At 39.1% G+C, this 23,848-nt stretch overlaps 1 protein-coding gene across 10 annotated transcripts in view; it reads right to left on the bottom strand.

Annotated features, from left to right (window-relative positions):
* CNTN4 (contactin 4) overlaps positions 1–23,848 on the bottom strand; it is a 950,914-nt gene that overhangs the window by 467,159 nt on the left and 459,907 nt on the right. For 9 of the 10 annotated variants that reach the window (XM_036869673.1, XM_036869675.1, XM_036869674.1 and 6 more), the window contains one exon: positions 14,689–14,830. The exons of the other annotated variant lie outside the window; for it this stretch is intronic. In XM_036869673.1, the coding sequence (XP_036725568.1) occupies positions 14,689–14,743 (55 nt within the window). In that variant the 5' untranslated portion in view covers positions 14,744–14,830. The remainder of the gene's footprint in view (positions 1–14,688; positions 14,831–23,848) is intronic. 10 annotated transcript variants of the gene reach the window in all.

The raw sequence follows: 23,848 nt of genomic DNA, 5'->3' as shown, positions 1-23,848 counted from the left end.
TACTGTGGTTGTGCCCCTCCTACCGTCTCATTGTGGCTTCTCCTTTGTCTTTGGATGCGGAGTATCTTTTTTGGTGAGTTCCAGTGTCTTCCTGTCGATGACTGTCCAGCAGCTAGTTGTGATTCTGGTGTTCTCACAAGAGGGAGTGAGAGCACGTCCTTCTACTCCACCATCTTGGTTCAGGGCCCCCCTTTCCTCATCTTGAATGCTACTGAATAAAGCAAGTCTTTGAAATCATAAGGGAAACACAAGGAATACAGAGCACCAACTTCAAACTTGACTCTATTTCCAGTTAGATAAATACTATGTTAAAACCAAGTTTTTGTGCAAATATCACACCACTGGGGAGACAAGCAGTCCCAAAGAGGGTGTCTAAGAACTCTGCCTAAGAGAAACAAGAGGAGAGGGGAGAATTCACTTTTACTTGACAATTTTTATTTTACAAAGATCACTTCTGTGCAACTCCTATTTGCCAGTCTTAGTAGAAGTTCATAACTTTTCAGTGAAATTCTACAGAGAATATCACATCAAGTTCTGGCAAAAACTGTTGACCCAGACAAATACTGCTGCATTTTTATTATTTACTCTTTTGCTCAGAGATGGGAATTTATTTTGGTTTTGCTTTGTTCTTTGAATTATTGTAATTCCCATGGGGGGGGGGGTGGTATTTTTTTCTGTGGATAAGACTTTGTTAGAGAATTTCACCCTTTCCTTTAAAGGAAGCACAGAAGATAGCATATACAAAGTGCATACTGCATCTGCATATATGAATACATTAGCCTAGTGAGTTTTAAACAAATAAATTAAAACTTTACTCATTTCAACACAGAGGGAGGTGAACAGCTGGGAGTTTGAAGGAGTGTTTAAAGACAATTTCATTAGCTTTACATCTGTATCCTAAGCTAAGATATAATTAGACTGAGAAAGTAAAGGAAGGCAGGAGGGAGGGAGATAGAACAGAGCAGGAGTAGGTCAGAGGGAGAGATAATGACTATTACCCCAGGGGGTGGAGAAAAACCAAAGAGACAATTCGAAGGGATAAGAAATGTGGGGAGCTGGGGGAAAGATACCTCCTGGGAGAGAAAGCAGGATCACTACACTGTGGCTGCATGCAAAATATAAAGCAATTTTGGTAGGTAACATCTACACATTTTAATATAGTTTTCTCCAGAGTAACGGGTTAACCAATAACTAGGAAGGAAGATGATGAAGGGCTAAACTGCACAGACACTGGGGGAGGGACAGAAAGGTTGAGTTCCTGCTCAGGAGACGACCTACAAAAAGAAGAGTGTTGCTCCAGAAGGTCCCTGCTAAGGTCTGAGGCTGGTGTTGACCAGGTGAGAGTAGGAGTGAGATACCTGGTATTGGTGAAGCCATTCCTGCATGATCTTCAGCCACTATGATTTAGCTGCCCCTCTATAATGCAGAAATGATGATATTAGTCATCTTAGGCCCAATATAATTTATATAATGTATTTAGAGGATTTAGAGGAGACAGGCGGACAGTAATTATTGCTGTTATTATTATTATCATCATCATCATCATCAGTAATGAATAAGTTGCCCAGGACTCTAAGTAATGTTTCAATGGTAAGAAATGTGAACCATCAGGTAAAATAATAATTATTAATAGTTAATAAAATATTAGATGGGTGATATAGTATTCTCTTTTTCAAAAATTCTCTAATTCAAATATTAGCATACAGCCCGAGAGAGTGGGTATATATACAGTAATAAAATGCTTATAAGCATTTGTATCTATATGGCTATAGAGAGAACAAGATACAGATTTATTCTTAGAATAATATAATTACATAAGAGAAATGGTCATCAATCCTGCCTTCTTTTCCTTCCTTACCTACAAAGGAGGTTGTGACCTGCCCCCTTCTTAGTCAACTTCACAACAAAATTAAACAGTATCACTTTTGACCTTTCCTCCACAGTTTTATTCATGATAGGCCAGATTTTGGCATTCTCTCCTTCTCTCTCACTCCCACTGTTCTCTTCCCTCTTTATTTATACTATGTAATTCAGGATCCACTGGAGTCTATGAAGTAGACGTAAGTACATCACTTGTATTGGGACTCAGTGGTAAAGGGGGAAGAAGGTTATGGCCATTTTATTGTTATTACACCCTGATTACAGGCCAGCCACTGTGCTAAGTATTTTACATCTAATTTCTCAGAGAATTAAGCAATTTTTTCTATTTCATACATTTAGTAACTACACTTAGAGAAAGGTTTTGAACCCAGATTTATCTCAGCTCCAGGATCACGGTGCTTTCCACTATAGGTTGTACCAAGGAAATAGCTTCTGATATTTTAACATTATGGTTCATTGAGAAGAATAGTGTATTTTGCCTAGATTTCTCACTTAAATCTGGATTTAAGTTCAAGATTTAAAATCAAGATTATAAGCTCCTTAAACCATGGACTAAACCACAAATAACTTTGTATGCCCAACATCTATCACCACATAGCATGTAATAGATGCTTAGTAAATAACCAAATAAGTGAATAAATTAGTAAAGAATGTGTAAGTATTTTCAAAGAAATAAAAAGTTCTAACTTTAATAATCTCTTCTCAAAATATATTTGCTGCTGTATCAAAAGTCTATAGGGGATTATTAGAGAACCTACCAAAAACCACCATCTCCAGTGGGGAAACAGTTGACAAAGGCAATCAAAAGCTTTTGTCCTAAACACCTCTAATAATAAAATTCCATGTCCATTTACATAAATAGAGTTTAGACATGTTATGACATAATAACAAGAAAACAATTATCAAGTTGAAATCAGAAAAAGTTATTATTATTGTGAGAAAAGTAAATCAAACCTTCTCAATTTAACCCTTGCTCTGAAAGTCATTAGCCATGTGAACTTGGGCAAAGGAATTAATCTTTTTGTTCACTGGTTTTCAAATCTGCCCAAGTAGAGACAGATTGGATGAGAGCACAACTTTGACAGCCTGTGAATCTCTGACTGTGGAAGTAACGTATTTGTTGCAAGGGATTGCTATGTTAACCACTGGCCTAGCCTTCAAAGTTCCTTAGAAAAGAGTAATGCTTTCTTCTGTAGTATCTCAGGTTGATCGTAAGTTGTTTGTTTTGACATTTGTTTCCACATCAACAAGCAGAATACGTTTCTAGCTGTGTTAATTCCTTTCTGGTGTAGATGTCATCTAAGTGGAAGCACTATAGCTGAAACGAGGGAGTTTATATTGATTTTTGTTTCCTTTTACTTAACTAGTTCAAGCAACGTATGCATTACAACCTTCATACCTTTCAAATAATAGATATGACATCATGTTTCCCTCAGGCACTCTTAATCCAGGCAACTGCCTTCCCTTTTTGTATCAAAAGTATTTTCAAGACTTTGGTCTGGGACATAACCCTCTGATGGGGTGTGTGGTAATCACATAGTCAATACTATGCGTTTTTAATTTTGGCCCCCAGGGTGTTTGGTACAGACAGGCAGGAAATGAAAAGATTTTCTGCTCCCTACAGATGCTTATATGGGACAAAATTGAAAATCGGTGAAGTGGTGAAGTCAGTGCACATCCTGACTCCTCAAGACCCCTCTCACAGCACAGAAGCTCTCCTTCCTTCTCGCTTCCAGAGGGATCCAATATGACACCTCAGGTGAGCTAAAGTCAGAGGGTTCATGCTGCCAGGGAGGTTTGTCCCTCATTCTTTTTCACTTATTGCAGTAGCTGCCCTTTGGAAGTGGAAGAGACACGAGCGGCTGGAGTTTGAGAAACTTGGACTCGGATTATGCCACTAATTATCTGTGTGTCCTAGGTCAATGCAGTCAATTTGTCTTTAAGATAAGGTATAGGTTTATAATCCCATGAATCATGTCTGAGGGAAGTTGGCTCCAGTAACCCTGACTTCCTGACAGCAAGACAGGCTCTCTCAGGAGGTAGTAACACTTGTGTTAGTTTTGTTTCTCAGAAGACTTACTTTTTGTTGAGATATAGTTCACACAGTATATAACTCACCCTCTTAAAATGTACAATTAAGTGGTGCCCTGGTCTGAATGTTTGCGTCCCTCCAAATTCTGTCTTGAAAACTCATGCCTTATGTGATATGATATGATGGTATTAGGAGGTGGGGTCTTTGACAGGTGATTTGGTCCTGAAGACAGAGCCCACGCGAATGGGATCAGTGCCTTTATAAAATAGACTCCAGAGATCCCTTGCCTCTTCCACCAAATGAGGACACAAAGAGAAGTGGGCAATCTGCGATTTGCAAGAAGTCTTTGATCAGAAACTGATCAAGCTGACATCTTGATCTTGGACTTCCAGCCTCCAGAACTATGAACTGCTGTTTACAAGCCACCCAGTCTGTGGTATTTTGTTATAGCAGCCTGAACAGACTAAGACAAGTAGTTTTTAGTATATCCATAAGTTTGTTCAGCCATCATCATTAGATAATTCCAGAATACTGTACCACCCTAAAAGAAAACACATATCCACTAAAAATCACACCCTAAACCCTCCTAAGTTCTGCTCTGGTTCACTCTGTCTTTATGGATTTACCTATTCTGGACATTTCATATAAATAGGTTCATAGAATATGTGGCTTTACTCACTTGGTATAATATTTTCAAGGTTTATCCATGTTGTAATATCAGTACTCCATTCCTTTTTATGGCTGAATAATATTCCACTGCATGGGCATATGGCATTTTGTTTTTCCATTCATCAACTGATGGAAATTTGGGTTGTTCCCACTTTCTGGCTATTGTGAATAATCATGCTATGAATATTTGTGTATAAATTACTTCTGTTTTTGTTGATGCAATTTGCAAGCTCTCTGGAAATACTTTTTAAAAAATCCTCTGGTCTTCACTGTTTCACTGTTTTTGCTAGATATAAGACGGTGATTCTTTCCTCTATGAAGGCATCTTTGAGGCCCTGTGGTAGAAAAGGGCACAGTACTTGGAGTATGAAGACATAGATTTGAATACTGGCTCTGTTGATTTCTAGATGTTTGACCTTGAACAAGTTCCATAGCCTCTCACAGTCTAATTTCCAAGACTATAATTTTAGAGAGGATTAGTGATGCCTGACCTCCAGGGTTGTTAAGAAGGTTAAACAAGAAGGGAATGGAAAAGCACATAGTAGATCCACAAAAGATGTTAGTTAAATTTATTCTTTCATTTATATACTATTTATTGACTGCCTGCTCTGTGCCATGTACTATCCCATATGCCTCTTAAAACCAATGAATAAAACAAATATTCCTACATTTATAAAGTTTAAAATCTGCAAGGGGAAGCATTTACCCTATTCTTTGAATCAGTAACTTAGTGAATTTACATTTTGTACCTCTCCCATCTACACTTATCCCCAGTCAACTTCCCTTTGGGGCTACTAGCCAGGGTTTCTACTTCTACAAAGACAAGAAAAGGAGGGAATTATTCTCAGGTACAGTTATAGGTTAAGAATTAGTAGGTTAGTTCCTCTATCTTCAATGGCACTGCTATCCAACAGAAATAGAATGTGAGGCACATATGTAGTTTTAAATTTTCTAGTACCTACATTAAAAGAAAGTAGAAACAAACTGGCAAAATAAATATGTTTTATTTAACCCAACATATTCATTTCAACATAATTGATATAAAAATTACCAATGAGGTATTTTATATTCCTTCTTTGTAGTAGGTTTCCCACATCCAAGGGCAGAAGTGCAGACACAGAAAAGAAAGCAATGTGAGCATGGACACAGACAAGAGAGTGATGTATCTAATACGAGCCAAAGAAGGCCAAAGACTGCTGCCACAGCCAGAAGGTAGAAAGGAGAAAGGAAGGATTCTTCCCTAGAGTCTTCAGAGGGAGCGTGACCCTGCCAACATCTTGCTTTCAGACTTCTAGCCTAAGAATACTGAGAGAATACATTTCTGTTGTTTTAACCCACTCACGTTAGCGGTAATCTGTCACAACAGCCCTAGGAAACTACTACAGATTCTGATAACTCAGTTTGGACTGGCCATATTTCAAGGGCGCAATAGCCACATATGGCTAATTTGAGCACAATATTAAAGTCTTTAGAGGAGAAGTCCTCTGTGCTCATTTTCCAAAACCTTGCTTTAGAAATGAGAACCTTTGAGATAAGTCTTAATTGAGATCTGAAGGGGTGAGCCCTCTGCCTTAGAATCCTTTCTTTCTGAAACAAAATAATCTGTTACCTTTCTTAAGGCAAAGGATTCTTGATTACTCTAAAAAGACAAAACATCCCAGCAATCCACTAGGGGTTTTGCAAAATAAGAAAATTATTTTTCTTTTATCTCTCTGAGCACAGAACTCACACCTTATTGTTCACCAAAATGATCAGTAATTGTACCCTACCTGTAGGCTCAGGAGACATTCCTCCTTTATTTTCTGCTCTCCAAAGATGCTGCAACGTAATTCTATTTCCCTTTAAAATTAAGGAATAACATCTTTTTTTGTGTTCATTACATCACAAAACAGAGAAAGAGCACAGGCCAATATCATACCCGTTAGTGGTTCACAGGCAAGGAAATAAGGCTCAGCAGAAAAATTAAATCATTTCAATACTCAGGACACCTCTTCAACATAAAAAGCCCTTCCTTTGTATCGTCAGGTATTCAATAAATTGCCCTGAAAGCCAGACTGACTTGAGTAAAAAGGCAGCATATGTACCGGGGGAAGAGTAAACCACTGGGTTATGAATCAGAAAGCCTAGGTTCCAGCTGATGCCATTGATGTCAGGAATATAACCTTGGGCAGATCCCTGACCACTCAGATTCTCATATGTAAAATTGGAATAATGACAATTTCTGCCTGACTTGCCTCTCAAGACCGTTTACTATGACTCTCAAGCTTTCGCAAGTATCAGTCTCCTGGAGGGGGAACGTGAACTCACCTCCAGAGATTATGATTCTGTAGGTCTGGCCTGGGGCCCCGGAACCTGCATTTCTGATAAGTTACCAGCTGATGCTGCTCATCCATGGACTACATTCTGAGACCCACTGGTTTGTGGTATTTTACAAGATGCTAAGCCCCATGAGGACAGGTACTGTGTGTCAATAGACATCATAACATAACTGTTAGAGGCCCTGGCTTTTGAGCTGGATAGGCCTGTATGAGCAGGACCTGTATGAACTCTAATTCCTTGGGCAGGTCATGTAACCCCTTATCTAGGAAATGGGTTGTTCTGAGGTTAAATGGGATATTGCACTCAAGAATGTGATACTACATCTGGCACAGAAATGTTCAATAGACGTTTACTCTTAATGTTATTATTGTGCCTGTCTCTAGCCCTAACAGATTTGTTAAACAGACTGTTCAGCAAATATTTTATAGACTAACAAGTGCTAAACACATTAAGGGCATTATTAGGGTGGTGTGGGGCTACATCCTCATCAAACTCTGTTCTTGCTACAGATGAAATACATGGTTAACATCACCAGTGGGAGTTTGGGAGGAGAGAAGAATGGAAAGGAGTCTGCTCGAGCCCACTCCAACACATGCATTAGGGTCTTCTATGTGCTCCTTTCTTTATCTTAGTTGTTTTGTTTTTTTTAGCAAAATGCATTTTAAAAATCTTCCGTCATTTTGAACCACCGGATCCTTCTCGTTTTAGAACCCCTAACTCTGCAACTTGATAAATTTCTAGGAGGCCCATCATAGATACCTTCCCAGCTTTTTCCCAGTGCCAGGCCCCCGGATAGTTGGCTCCAATGGCACCTGCCCCAGGGGCCTTGCTGCCAGGAGGCAGACCCTAAAAGTTGTGGCTGCTAAACATGCATATGGATGCCCCCTGGCTTGTTGCTGCTGGTGGTGATGATGGTGGTGATGATGATGACGATGATGATGGTGATGATGACGATGATGATGATGATGATGATGATGATGGTGGTGGTGGTGGTGATATTAATAGCAACTAACACTTATTTCATGTTACTAAGCCAGACATCTTCCTAAGTGCTCTACACATATAAATAAGTTTAATCAATTTAGGTATTTATTTTTCAGAGAAGCTTATCATTATTATTATATCCCTATTTTATAGATGAGGTCACATCTATAAAGGTGGGGGAAGGGCAACAAAGGTGCTATGAACTCTGCTTCAACCACTGAAGAAGAGCGAGACACCCGTGTGCTAAGAAGCTGATAGTGGTGGCATCAGCACCAGCAGCAGTGCAAAGAGGACAGAGATGATCTTTCACTTAGAGCTAAACTACACTGTTAGAGAGAAGCACAATCCTAGCACTGGCAGGTCCTCTAATACGGGCTAAATGACTCAATGAATGACAGCTCACACTCAGTGCTGCTTGCAAGGATCAGACACTGCACTAAGTCCAAAGAACATATACATGATCTCAATCCTCATAAACACCCCAATAAACACTTATTTTGTCCATTTTATACGTGGGGAAAAAAAAGCAACCCAAGACCTAGGGAGATAAAATAGCTTCATCACACAGCTGATAAGTGGCAGATCTGTCTATTTCATTTCAAAACCCATGCTCTTAACTTCCAGGTCCACTTCATCTCCAGGTGGTGTTTCTGGTTTGGTAGGAGATGCCACGGCTATTCCTTCACCTGCCCTCCACCTCTGAGGCAGTATCATTGATCCCACATTTCAACCAAGCATTATCACATTAGCTGATATTAAATACATACAATGTTTGGATTTTTCACTTGTCTGTTTTTCTCCCCTCTTCCTAATTTATTTCATTCAACAGAGTTCAATCATTTTTTTTTTTTTTAATACATGTCCCAGACTCTATCAGCAAGGGAGTTTTATTTAGAGTTAAGACAACCAGCCTGGCTGAGCGTGTCTAATGAAGCCATTAATGATTTTGCTTCAGGAGAGGTCTTAAATTGAATATTTCTAATAACTTTTGGTTTGTATCACTGCTACTATATGTCCATGCCGGTGGGGATATAAAATTGCTGCCAGTTTCTCTATTTACCGCAACATCTTTATTACTGATTAATATTTTCCCATCATGAAATGTATTTAAGTACTTAAATTGATATTCAAAAGGAGTTTTCCATTTGCTGTTTATTATTTTTTGGGTATATTTCTCCCTATTCTTTTCCTGAATTTTCTTCACTGGAGTCACTGCTTTTTAATCTAGTTATTAGCTTTCTTCTTGCTAAATCTTTCTACTACCTTGGCTTCATTTCATGGCCATGGTTTTGAGACAGCACAGAGAAACAGGAAATCCATTCTTTGGCTGCAGTCAGCATGACTGTAAATGCACTGGCCAGCCAGTTTCTTAGAAAGAGAAACAATAAAATAAAAGTTCAGTACAGAACTAGGCTTTGCAGTAACTGTGTGAAAACTGACATTTACTCAACTCTCTTTTGATCTTAATTGAACACTTGTTACTTTTGCAAAAACAGGCAGTACTAGGTTTAATATCTGTCTGGAATTGTGAATTATGTGAGAGCTGTCTGTTCTTCTATTTATTCTGGGGAAACATATGAGAGTCTTGAGAAGTGAAATACTGTTCCTGGCTGCTGCGCTGTGAGGCCAAGCTTTGAAACTCACTTCTGTGTTCTCTGCATACTGGTGGGGCTATATGGGCATGATGGTGGGGAGCAGGGGGATGTTTCAGGGCAGGTCCTGAGCTTCGCAGGAATGTTTGATTAAGGGGTAACTCGATAAGACTGTGCTCATCGAGTTCTACTATCAATATCAACAAATACTGGAGGTTCCTACTGTACATGTGCGTTCTCTGACCCTAGAATAAGACAAAACCATCTACGGCCTACATTAGTCTTAGTGATAAGACACTTCCTGAGCCTAAAATGCCTTCTGAGGACCACTGGGCAGTGTCTCCACGTGCTCTGATTGCAGGTGATGGCCCCTGGTTTGCATTTCTTACTGCCATAGATTCAAGCTACACCCCTGTGATTAACTATTCAACCCAGGCCTCCTCCTTGCTCCAATTTTGAGAACACTCACTGATCCCAGAATACGCCTCACGTGAATGACACAGGACCCTTTCTGCCCTGCCCACCCCAGATGCAGCTGTAACAGCAGCAGAAATTTTGTGAACAGATCAACAAAATGCTTACATTTGGAGAGGATGCACTTTCTCAAAAAGAAATAACTGCTGAAGTTGGTAAACCGCACCACAGAGATGGGAATAAATTTAGCCTCTCTGAAACCAACATCAACTGAGACTACATCAAACATATATTTTTTTCACCCATTCGCAGAGGGTTTTTAAATGTCTTCACACCTCTTGTTCCATATGAACATATGGACCAGCCATTTTATTCTTTTTCTCAAATCTGTCAATGTGAACAGAATCAGTAACACAAATAAGGCATAGGATCTGTGGGAAATTTCATATTAGATAAATGCAGTTTCAGGCTTAGCTGTAACCCTTCAGCATATATATCTGCCTTTCAAATCATGTGTTTAGCTAGAACTATACTTTCTTAGAGTTAGAAAGGACTTTAAGGGACCATCTGTTCAACACCCTCATTGTACAGAGGTGTAAACTGAATCCCAGAGAGGCAAAAACAACTTTCCCAGCAGCTGGCTAATAATAAAACTAGTAAATAGTAAAGCAAGTAAAAGACTAAAACTACCTGGCTGCAGGACCTGGATAATACCTCCAGGCGTATCCATGTAGAGGCAGGTGTGCGTGTACTCACATAAGTACTGACACGCATGTACACATCTGGATCCACATCCCAGTCAACACCTCAATAATCTCCGTCAAAACCATGTTTTCTGTCTGGTTTCATCCTAATTACTGATATGACCAATACTGGGCTGCTTTTCTGCTACTAATTGGCGTGTGCATGTTTTTGGTTTGGATTCTCCCAAAAGCAGAGCCTGAGAGAAGGACCTGGAAACAGTTTATTTGGAAGATAATCCCAGGAAGTAGGAGTGAGAAGGAGAAGGTAGAAGAGGGTACTGTGGGCAACGGGGCTCCAGTCTTGCTGGGGACCTCAAAGGAACCGTGTAGAATGTGCCTAGGTGTTCTCCTTCTAAATGACAGGCCCTGAGACCTTTATCTACTGATTCTCATGCCCCATTGTGTGAGGACTGCACTGAAGAAGAGAGTTAGGTTCTCACACTTCCCCTTGCTTGTGACTTTAGAGAAAGGCTTGAGAAACAAAAATACAGAACAGGGACAGTCAACCCAGCTGTGGTTGAAAGCAGAAATGGGTGAGGGGATTGGGAGATTGGGATTGACATATATACACTAATATGTATAAAAGAGATAACTAATAAGAACCTGCTGTATAAAAAAATAAAAACAAAACAAACAAAAAAAAGAAATGGGCGAGGGGGTGCTGCACCAAGAACAATTGATACACAGTTCAAGGCACAATAACCACTTTTAATACTTCATATATTTCAATCTAATTTAAACAACACAGTTGTATGTATTAGCCTCAGAGGTGGCTGGTTCACTGCCTTAACATGAAAGGGACTACAGCATGCCTTGTGTCCAGAGTACAGCTTGAAATTGGAGACTGGGTCTCTCTCTCCTTTCTGGTCAGTAGGCAGCATTTGTTCATTTGACATATGTTTATTTATTTAGTGAATGGCACTATGTACTAGGCTTTTTGAAGATGCTGGGCGTACAGCAGTGAACTAAAAAGATAGAAATGCCTGCCTTAACACAGCTTCAGTTTGGTCAGGAAAGACATTTAGCATAAAGACAAAACTTATAGTTATTCATATATTGATAAGAACTCTGAAGAAAAATAAGAAGAGAGGTATAAAATGTTGGTGAAAAGAATTATTGCTATTTTATTTTATTTTATTTATTTACTGTGCTCAATAAAAGCCTTACCAATTAGGTGGCATTTCAGCACAGATCCAAAGAAGGTTAGAGAGCAACTGATGGGAACATACAGGGCAACAGCATTATTGGAAAAAGTCAGTAGAAAGATCCTAAGGTCTACTTACTTGGCACTGTGTCTAATAACAAATAAAAACTGAGTGCTTGAAACAGACTTTGCAACCTTGTGTGCTAGGAACAGCCTCTCCCCAGAAGACCACTTTGATTTGTTTCATACAGCCTTTTAATTTTTATTTTAAAATTAATTTGAGTTGGTTGGCAATGTTAAATAATTAGGAGATTTATTCATAAAAACTCAAAAAACTGGGAGACCTGGCACATAGGACCAGAGCGGTACACTGGTTGGTACTTTAATGGGACATGTTTGGTCCAGTTTTCTGCAGTCACCAGCCTTCCCTCTTGTCAGCAGGAGTCACTATTCCTTTAAGAATGTTTCATTCATTTGTTAGCTTCCTTGCTCTTCTAGGTAGTTGGGTTATGTGTTCCCTGTTACTGTGTTCAGCAGTAGTCTTTTCTGTTTTTTAATTACTGTCAGAGACTGAGTCTAGCTTTGGTAAGAGAGAACATTTCCGTTGTACCATAAATTACTAATCAGTTCCTTAAATAATTAGCAGACCTTTCAAGGTGCTTCCCTTGCAGGAGGAACCTGTTTATATATTTGGATCTTCTATATTATTTAGGGAAAAAGATCAGGAAAAAGCATATTTGAGATTCACTAATTATGAAAAACATAATAGACATAAATTATTTTCCTTGCCAAAAACTCACCAAGAAATACATGACTAAAGAAGTATAGAAAAGGAAAAGAATGAACAGTTAAAGAAATCTGTTCAAAATTCAGAGTGTCAAGTGCTATATAAATTAATAAAATCAAGACAAATAGCAAGAAAACAAAAACATTAATTAAAGCTTGACTTTACTTACACTGAAGGAGGCATATGGTAAGGGAATATTAATGCCATGTAAACCAGTTCACAAAAAAGACTCACCAAAAAATCAATATACTGATTTCCTTCAAAAAACTAAGTGAATAAAAAAGACACAGATACACATCTTGGGTGAAAATTCCAAGTTTTTCAAAACACCACTGAGGAGATCAATGGCTTCCTTGATTTTCAACCCTTTAATTTCTGATATCTACTCAGCACAGTGAGTTAAATAAACACATTGCTTTGGTCAAACACTGAGAAATCGATTCATTATGTTATGCTTTAAAGAATATGTCTCTCCCAGGAGAAGTTAGAGCCAGACTATCTCAGTTGAGGACTTTGGGTAGGGTCAAGGGTCATGAAAAGAATGGAGAAAAGGAAATGAGGCACAGAGCCTGAGGCACTGGCTTGGGGAGGGGGCGGAGATAAAGCTCCTGATCAGATGAGGGAGAAAAGTAATAGTTCTAAAAGAGACAGCTAGATGCCAACAGGTCCATGATCAGGGAATGGCGAGGATGCTGTGAACCTAACTAAGGCAAGAAGTTTGGGATTTGAAGGTAGGGCATTCTAAAGTTCGTAAGTGGATGGGGGTTTACATTTAGAAAAACACAGGAAGAATGAAAACCAAAATTTAAAGAGTACATTTGCAACCATTTACTGGACAAATCGACAAGACAGCCACAAGGCTGTAGAGTGTGCTGGTCAAAACTATGGAATCTGGAGTTAGTCAGCTTTGGGTTGGAACCTTATTTTCTCTACCACCTCCTGGCTTGGTGACCTTGGGTGAGTTTCTTAACTTCTTAATGCTTCAGTAATAATATTAATAATAATAGTGACACAAGTAAAAATAAAGAGTAAATACTTCCTAGTGATCATGAGACAATGAAATAAAAGTACACGGAGGGCTTAGCACAGTGCTTGGCATGAGTAAGGGATCCATACATGTAAGCACTACCGTTACTACCTTTAATTACTCAACAATTGCACATAATCTGCCGTATCAAGCTGTCGGTCAATATAGCTATAGAACGCAGCTAATAGAGTTCTGTGTCTGTCTTGCTTAGGAGTATATTCACAGATATTAACACAGAGCTGCCTCCTTGTAAAATACTCAATAACATTATTTGAATGAATGCATGAATCAATGTCATGATGATCCAAAAGTCATTTTTTGTTTTATGTTGTAAAAACACAGATATATTCCAGGTGTCCCTCTTGGACTTGACACTCTGAATAACAAAGCAGGTGAACTAGACTCATTTCAGAAAGACCTGGAAAGACACCCACCATCCCAACCTGGAAACCAACTCTCAGTGCATGCTGGACTTAAGCAGCGTCAACACTGAGTTATGTATGTCAGCTGGCAGGCTCCTATCTTCCAGAAAACCAAGGAAGTAATAAATAGCATGTTTGAACTTTTTAAAGCCCTTGTCTAGCGGGTGACCATGAAAGTATGGTAAAAGCCTTGTGTCTATGCTTTCCGGCTCCTGCTAAGCTATAGGTGTATTGACATGAAAAAGAAAGTATCAAAAGACGGAGTGATAGCAACAAAGATATTGAAAGAGTCACCCAGATAAACTTCCATCCAATGACATCAAAGTAGGCAATACTCTAGACTATATTATCAGTTTTATTGCCCAATATCTCTGTGCAGTTGAGCACTGGAATGAGCACAAATAACAACTTTCAAACTAAATAATGGCTCAAAAAACTCTAAAAGGACCAGAGAGACAGGTGAAACATCAATGTCTAGCTTTGGATACACCACCATGAAAAGAGGCACTAAAAGACTATCAGGAGAGAGTATTCAGAAGTGTCAGCAAACGCTAGTCATAGTAGCGTGCACTCTTACGATTTTATCACTGCCATCTAAAGTGAAGGCCCACTTTTGAATTAGTGTGAAATACAGTGGCATTTTTAAATCAAAAAGTTTTAAAATGACACTCTACCTGCAAGGCACAACATGAATGACTGCAGCACCAGCAGTTCCCATGGCAACCTCATCTTCAGTTTCTGAGGTCAAAGGAGTTTCAAGTCCAATAACAGGTGAATAAAATAGCTGTTTCTTTTAAGTTGTATTCAACCTTTAATCTGTGGGAGAGAAGAGACATTACAATGAGATTTGGGAATACTTCTCCTTGTGCTCTCTGCAAATTTATCTTTACTTGAGTACAAATAAAAATGACTTCTGGAAAACTACTATTGAAGGAGAGAAAGAATGTTAAATTTTCAATATGAAGCAAATAAGGCTCCTTTCCTGCTTCCTAATAATACGTGGGCAGAAACTGAAGCTGGTAGGTCCCTGTGGCTACTGAGTACAGGTAAGAACAGCTTCTGATTAGATGTGAACCAACCCTTTCCAGTCCCTTAGTTTCCAGGCCCTGTTCTTATTTATTTTCCAATTAATAATACACCCAAAATAGTGAACACAGAAGAAATTCCACTGAACAAAATAGGGCTAGCATTGGTGGACTTTAATGAGAAATTCTGAAGTCTTAGCATGGAGTTACCATGTATGAAAAATTATAACTACCCCATCAATTCAGACATTTTTTCCCCCAATGCTCCATGTTTCATCCCCAAAATGCAACAGAAATGTGCAGCTCCAGTGCCTACAGAGAAAAATCCTACTAACTATGAGGAGCTGTCTACTAGGTTCTTTTGGACAAATCCAGAGCATGAGTAAGAACAGTCATTCTTCTGTTAGCCAGGAATCTTAAAACAGGAGAACTCCGTGGTGAAGAGAGGCTGCTTGTTCTGTGTACGATGTACAAAGCAGGTAAGTGGATGGGTGAAGCAGGCGGAATTCACGGGCCCTTGGGAGGGCAAGGGCACACCCTGTCTGAAGGGACAGGTACCCCCCCAGCTCATGCTGATGGCTAACGTGTGGGGCATAGACCTAGGGTTGCAGGAGCACTTACAACTTTTCAAAGAAAAGTTGAAAATATTATTGTATTTTGAAAATCTCTCAAGTTTTAAATGTTGGAAACCACTTCAAAAGATTCTTTTAAAACACTGAGGGAGCCAAACACCACCAAATTGCCTTCAGGTGCCACAGTTTTGCAACATGACCTCGGTAAAACAGAACTCACGCTGTGCTTGGCTTGCTCTCATCCACTCATCCCTTCTCCCATCCATCCTGTGAGCCAGCCATGGATTTATGCATCTATGGAGTGCCTTTTGCTTGCCAGACACTAGTGAGGCACCGGACCTGCCAAAATGGAGATCCCAGCTGCATGTAGCCGTAAGAATCTCCTACTCCAGTGGGGTCAGTTACCTGCAGTTTCATAAAACTGCAACACAACATGCCATTTTGAAGGAAGGAGGACAGTTTCTGGACTTCATAAAGGAGATGAGCTCCTACTGGTGTTTGAAAGATGAGAAGGATGCTTCTTCCTATTCATCGTTTAACCAAATAAGGGAGAAATCCAGGAAAGCAGAAGACACACTCTGTTTACAGCTTGGGCGGTAACCAGTTGCCAGGTCCTGGTTATGCACCCCACCCCGCCTCTCTCCCAAGGTTGTTTCAAAAGAAACGTCCTGGTTAAGTAAATGAAACCTCTTTGAAAACCACACAGCACCATACGAATGCTAGATATGATTATTATTGTAGCCCTGATAGTTTTTAAGCTGATGATAACCTGGGTCTTCTCCTCTCACTGCCACTTACCAGGAAAACACTGAGCGAACACAGGTTTACATGAGAGCATGGATCAACATGGACTAACATGAGCTCCTCAATCAAGGGCTCTTAGCATTAATTGATGCCACGTGGTCACTCAGAAGCCTTTATGTTTACCATGAAGCTAAGAGAAAGTGAAGAAGCATCATTAGAGAACTCATCTTTCTTTTGCGCCCTTAAATAGCTCAGTTTCTGATAAAGCCAGACTAGATACGTTGTGAAGACAAAAGGGACTCTTAACTTCTGATGTGCTGATGCGGCTGAAAAGTGGGCCGTGTCTCTAACTGGATATGTTCAGATACTCTTCTGACATGCATGGTGATTAGGCCATTTTAGATAAACAGGATGTGCTGATCAATGAAAACTATTAATGTCTTTAGCAAATGATCAGGGTATTAATAATTAATTTTGCGACGGAAATGTCATCTCAGACCAGGGGATTGATCTACATTGTTAAGCAGTTTCTTGAAGCAATTAAAATTAGCTTAGAAAATGTATCCAATTACACCATAAAGATTGAATTCAAGATAGGATGCTATTTACAGTGTGTGTTCTGTTAAGAGCTGTAGATTTTTAAGGACGAAGGATTTCAAGAACCCGACTGGCGTTTATTTACATCCAGGTAGGTAAGGCTCACCTTCACTAATCAGAAATAATGGGGTCGTTGATGGTAATTCGTCTGATGGGCAGTCGTAACCAGAGCACAGGGTTTTCTGAAGGGAGCTGAAGATTCATGAATCTCATGTGGGACTGTGGTGCAGGATACCAAGTTTCATAATTTCAGTTTTTCTACCAGAACCAGAAAGCAAGCTGTGGGATGAGGCTAGAGTTATGGCAGTAATAGATCTCCCCTGCAGCCTGGAGCTCTCTCTGGTTTACCCTAAGGTGGCTGTAGGAAAAGGTAGTGTACTCAGCACTAACTGTGGGACCCTGACCAAGAATTAGACTCGTAAATCCTGGGGAGGGGGCCACACAATGAAACAGGACTGGGTTGCTTTCTCTGGCTGAGCCAGAAGGATATGAATAATTGAGAATCCCACAGTTTATCTGTACACATTGCTCCACACAGCAAAACTCCTCCAGCCTCCAACACTTCAAACAGTTCTTATATAGCAAGAGTCATGCTAAAGTACTCAGTCTAAAGTGTGTAAGACAAATCATGATGCAGTTCTTCCATAAACATCTTGGTTTCCAAGAATCTACATGCAGGCAGGGTCTCATCATATAATGACTGCTTTTAGCACTTTGCTAAATTAAAATTCTGCTGGTATCCAAATGCTCTAATTCAGCTCAACAAATAAGCAGGTGTGCTTACTGGGGGCAGGGACAGTGCTAGGGGGTGGAGGGGCAGAGGTGATGGAGGTGAGAGCCCTGTCCTCAAGGAGCTCACTGTCTACTTGGTGAGAAAGGCGATTAAACCAGGCATTATATTTCAGTGGGATTCACATAATAAGTCTATTAGGGACAAGGTGCTAAGGATGCTAAAGGAACATCATCTAACTGAGCCAGGGGGTGGGGTAGGGCAGGGGCTTCAAGAATACTCTCCAAAGGGGCTAACAGTTTGAACTGTGTCTTAAAGGATAAATAAGAGGGAGGAAGGAAATTCTAAGCCAAGAGACAAGGGCAACTGACAGGCATGAGAATTTAGAGAATCTTCAAGTTACTGCAACACAAGAAAACGGAAGAAGCACAATGGGCGGACTCACAGGTGTGCTCTAATCTTGGTCCTACATTCTCCAGCTGTGTGGCTCATCTGTAAAATAACAATACCCATCATCCAGGCTTACTGTAAGGATTAGTGAGAGGGTATGGAAGGCACCAAGGTCAGGGCCTTGACACTTAGTAGCCACCCTTGCTAAACATAGTACAGCACTGCCTAAGCCAGGTACCTGATCCCCAAACAGCCTTGAATGTATATTAAAGAGTTTGGACCTGAATCTGAAGACTAGGAGAGGGTGGAAATGACTTTAAACAGGGGGAAGTTCTGAATAAACTTGGTTTCCCTGTATGGGGATCTGCTTTACATGCAATCCCCAGAAGCAGAGAATATCTATTTTCCCCGTTGCTTGTCTCCTCTGCTCAACAGGTGAACTCTAATTACTAAGTATACTTCCAATATTCAACACATTTTTTCAAAACCTCATGGCAGTAAGACAGAGTGGGAAAACACTGGATTTGCAATTAAGTGAACTGAGTTCTTTCTTCCTGGTTTTGCCACCAGTTATCAATTTTGGGGAAGCCACAACCTTTGTAAACATATTTGCTTATCTATAGTTTGGGACTCACACCATAAGCCCTATCTTTCTCACACGTGTGTTGTAAGATTTAACTGACCTATGTTTTGAAAGTGAATATCAATTATTCTTATTGTGTAGATTCTAATTCAAATCCCCTCCGAGATTTTAAACTTTACAAAGGTAGTAATATTTGTTTTTTCATAGGTATTTAAGAGGCTCATGGAGAATTACATGGCACAGAGCAGGCAGTCAATAAATAGTATGTAAATCAAAGAATAAATTTAACATCTTTCATGGATCTACAATGTACTTTTACATTCCCTTCTTATTTAACCTTCATCACAACCCTGGAGGTCAGCTATCACTAATCCTCTTTAAAATTATGATCTTGGAAATTAGACTATGAATGGAACTTGTTCAAGGTCAAACATCTAGAAATCATCAGAGCCAGTATTCAAATCTAGGTCTTCATACTTCAAGTACTGTGCTCTTTTCTACCACAGCAACAGAAATGTAAATAAAGCAATGTGTCTTTAAAGGGGTGCCATAAAGTTCTGGTGGTAACCCTTCTAACTCTGCTTTTCATGTTGCCCTTCTGCAGAATAGAAGCCAGATACCAGGGAGCAGAGGTACAGAATCTGCATAATATTCATAATGCAAAGTAGAGCATGGGTTTCAGAGCTGAGACCTTGTCAGAAGACTGCATTTCACTAGTGTGAATTCAGAACTTCTTGTGAGAGCACAGCTGGGAATGCTTCTTTCCCTCTAAACGTAAAAACAACAGGAACATTTGTTTTCTTCCTAATTATTATTTAGGATGCAGCCATTCTTAAGGCAAGAATTTTAAAAAGGATCATCCACAGCTCCCAGTGTATAGTTGAGCATTTTCTAACTCTACAATTAACTAATAAGCGGTGAAGTCAATCATAATGGCGAGGAAGCAGTGAGCAGAACTGAAAGAAGGAGACACATCCAGCTTCCTCAGAAAGCAACCTGTCAATCATTTCAAGGGAAAGTGGCATATAGTCAAATCTTAATATTCAGTCAGTCAACAAATATTTATTGAGTGCTCATTATTCAAATGGTAATATGCAGAATGCAAAGAGTCAAGGTCAAGGCCTCTGCCCACAAAAGGATGACAACTCAGCTGGGTAGAAAAGATTACTGACTATATAACTTAGTTTATATGCCAACTTAGGGGTACAAAATAATCTATACTTTCTATCCTTATGGTATCTGGTCTACAGGTTCTTCTTGGATAATGAAAATTCATATCAATCAAATTAGCTTAATAGATTTTCTCCTTGTACCAGCTTTTTACTCTTATCTTCTACAAGAAACATATTTCCATGTCTATTTCCTTGAGGTCTTCCCTACTTCAGTGGAGACTGAAATAAGTTGTCTGCCAGGAATGTGAAAAAAATGTGTGTTGCTTGGTTTCTCTTTGGATTGCTTGTCCCAAGCATCTGAAAGTATTAAGAGGACGGTGTAAAGAAGATATAAAAGGGACTGGATAATACATTTGGAAAACTGCACTTATTAACCAACAGGCAGGCACACATGAGATGGAATTCCTTATGTAGATGGTACCCAGCTACTCAGTGGCTGATTGGGACTCTATTTCCATCATAAGATCACATTTCAGAGGACTTTGAGGACAGAGGGTCAGCTAAATGGGAACAATTATCCCCATAAAACAATTATCCCCAAAAAAGCCTTTTAAAAGTCTTTCTAGGCAAAATGGTGTCTGCCACTTGTGGCAATTCTAACCAGAAATATGATGATTACATTAAGACACACTCTGGCATAAAAGCCAGCTAGCCAACATCTTATCAACTCAGTCACTGAAGGATATCTTTTAGACATTCTGAGAGCCAAAAGAATTCTACAAACTATTTATGAAAAATCCCATATTAAAGTTTCTTAGAACATATATGCACTACCACTTTCTCAACAGATTTTCTCCTTATAAAACCTTATTCTCCTTTGATGTTAGACCTTTACACTTTGCTACTCAGGAGACCATCTTAAAAACAAGAACTGAAGTCACTGCAATAATCAAAGTGTGTTATTTCAAAAGATCACTGGATTGAGATTCAGAACAACTGGGTTCCTAGCTCAGTGCTGTTATTTACTTGCTGGGCAAGTTTCTTTACCAATAAAAGCGGTCTGGATCAGACTGTTTCTAAAAATCGTTTAAGTCCTGTTGCATCATTACATCAGAAACACGGTGTGCATTCAAAAGATTTAATTCAATAAATGAACGGTGGTCACTCTGCCTTTGTCATCACCAATTAGACATCTCACAATTTCTCAGATGACATCATCTTCTCAAGTGTCAAAGTTGTCTGAGATACACTGCTTTTAAGTTCTATGTATGGTGCTGTTACTGCAATGTAATCCCAGGCCACAAATACATATTCACCATTCACAGTCTCCACCAGGTAATCACTTACTGAACTACTTTCTAAAGCTGTATTTAATTTTTACTTTTGTTAAAGTAATACATAAACATAGCTTAAATACCTACTCCTACTCCCCTCAGAGAACTGCTTCCCAAGGAAAATAGGTTGCCTTTCTGATATGTACCGCAATCTTCACAAAAAAAAATGCTTATACTACTATATCTTGATTTGGGGGTCTTATGTATTATTAGTTTCTTTTATGGATGACAATAATTCAGCTTTCTCATATAATCACTCCCAATGACAGACACACATACACAACACACACACAAACGTCTGGTTCCACTGTTGTCCAAATTTAGTTACATCATTTAATTTGGTTAATAATTTTTCAACTGAGTCCCAGAGTAAACTGCTTATGCTTCCTTTCTGTAATAGTTGGGTTTTTTAAGACTTAATAATTTCCTCTTTATTTGCTTAGGTTTCTAAGTATATATTACAGATTCATTCTAAACATTCTATCATATCTAATGCTTCCATTATGTTCAAACACACCTTGTAGCCCATCAGCTTTAATAAATACTTATTTAGGACATGTAGATACTGAACACTTTTACATTTCAGTTGAAAAACAAACAGATATGGTTCGTGTTCTAGCATCTTTTAGATGAAAACAGAAAAGCCTTGCATTCAAAGATATAATTAAATACATTATGCAATTATTCATATATGAAACTTACATATTTGTGAGTTTCCAATACAACATATGTAATTAAAAAGCAACATAAAAGGATATGTGATTAAACTATTAAACAACGTTGGAGGCAATGTAATGGTAGAATGTAATATGAAATAACAGAGGAGATGATAAATAATAGATATCCCTTACGAAGCACTTATTATATAGTAGTCCCTTATTAAGTATTAACACATATAATCTTTAAAACAACCCTTTAAGTAGACAACAATATCATTTGAAAGGTTAAGTACGCTATCTTTAGTTAGAGCTGAGAAGTAATGGAGATAGGACATAAACTCTGAATATTTTCCCCAGAAGTTTACTGAAGTATATTTTACATACACTGATAGGCATTCTTTATAGTGTAAAGTTTAATGAGATTTCAAAACTTTATGTAGTCATATCACTACTATACCACCAAGATGTAGAATATTTCCATCACCCTAGAAAGCAACCCTAAAAGTTTAACTTCAGAGTATAGATGTTTATCCATTCTCCTGAAATTCTCCCAAATAGTTATAACACAGGCTTATTAACTGTAGTACGTATAAGATACATGTTTTTTTCTTCCTCTTATTTAGACTGCTTCTCTGATACTTCATCTTCCCTTTAGAATATCATTCCCATATTAGTACACTCTCAGTACAACAGAAATGAGAACAAAAGTAGATCATAGCAGAAGACAGGAAAAGACACGGTACATCCATGGCCCCTTCCCAGGGAAAGCAATGCTAATTGAGCATGGCACCTTCTCCCACTTAGCCCAAGGGCAGTCCCAGAATCTTTTCCAGGTAGGATTTCAAGCAGGCACAACAAAATCAATACGGTTTGTAAGTAACATAAAAACTTCTTTGCCTTCCCTATGGTGGTTGAAAACATCAGCTTTAGAATCACACAAGCCAGCTTTAAATCCCAGCTCTACCATTTAGTTGTTGACCTTGGGCAAGTCATTTAACCTAGGTTAGCCTTACTTTTCTCTTCAGCAAAGTGACGGTGATGATTCAGGGCTGTTGAAAGGAATATAAGAGAACATCTCCTTAGTTGGATTCTGCTAAAAAAGTTGAGCATGGCTTTGAGAAGGTAAACTTGTCGGGAAAAGAAGATGGACAGTCAGTGGAAGCACCTGGCTTCAGGAGACACATGGATGCAGGAAGTTCGCTGTGACAAAGGGGAAAAACCCATGACCCACTGCATTCCCACCTGAGCATCAGAGCAGAGTGCGTGGAGGAACCTGGGGAAATTGCAGGGGGCGGAAATGACATTTCCCAGAGACGCCAGTCTTAGTCTTGCTTTCTGGGTAATGGGAAGTAAACTTTGCAAACTTTCTTAAGGCTGCTACCAACAGAGCAGGAAAGAAGCGTTCTTAGCAATCATCTCACGTTTGTTTTCCTTCTGCCCACTGGTGTGCTGCAGAGTGCCAATTCTGCTAAACTCCCAAATAAATCACTGGTAATGAAGCATGTTGCACATACAGACAGCAACAGGCATTTTTTAATCACCTAAACCAAAGAAGAGCTAAAGGTAAGCACAAAACACTCTAATACCTAATATATTAGCTGTCAGATTTAAAGTGGAAAGAACCGTGTGACTTTCAGAGCTTTTACTTGGATGCACTTAGTGGGGAAGTAAAGCTACCAGTATATTCATCACTATGCACAGCTTGCTGATTGCTTGGACAGCCAAATCAGACAGGTGGTAGCCTAAAACAGAGTCTGTATCTACTTAATCAGGAGTAGAAATAAGACTGCAAACATAAATGCACAAATTATGACAGGCTATAAAAATAAACAGGCTAAAATCATTTATCCTCTGTACTTCACTCACAAATTATTAACTAAATTTCTACTAATTGACATGCCACATGATACAGAAATGAATAAGACACACATAGTCTGCCCTCATGGAGCTTATTTTATTCTACTGGCGGTGTAAATAACACAGTGCTCTAGGGGGGCTCATAACAGTGGACAACCAGGAAAGTGTGTCAGTAAGAATCAAGAGTGTATATGACCTTTGGAAACAGACCTGTGTTCAAATCTTGGTTTT

This window comes from Balaenoptera musculus, chromosome 11, assembly GCF_009873245.2.
Source record: "Balaenoptera musculus isolate JJ_BM4_2016_0621 chromosome 11, mBalMus1.pri.v3, whole genome shotgun sequence".
In the NCBI taxonomy this organism is placed as follows: domain Eukaryota; kingdom Metazoa; phylum Chordata; class Mammalia; order Artiodactyla; family Balaenopteridae; genus Balaenoptera; species Balaenoptera musculus.
Note: the sequence above shows the minus strand (reverse complement) of the source record. Positions and strands in the feature narration are given on the sequence as shown.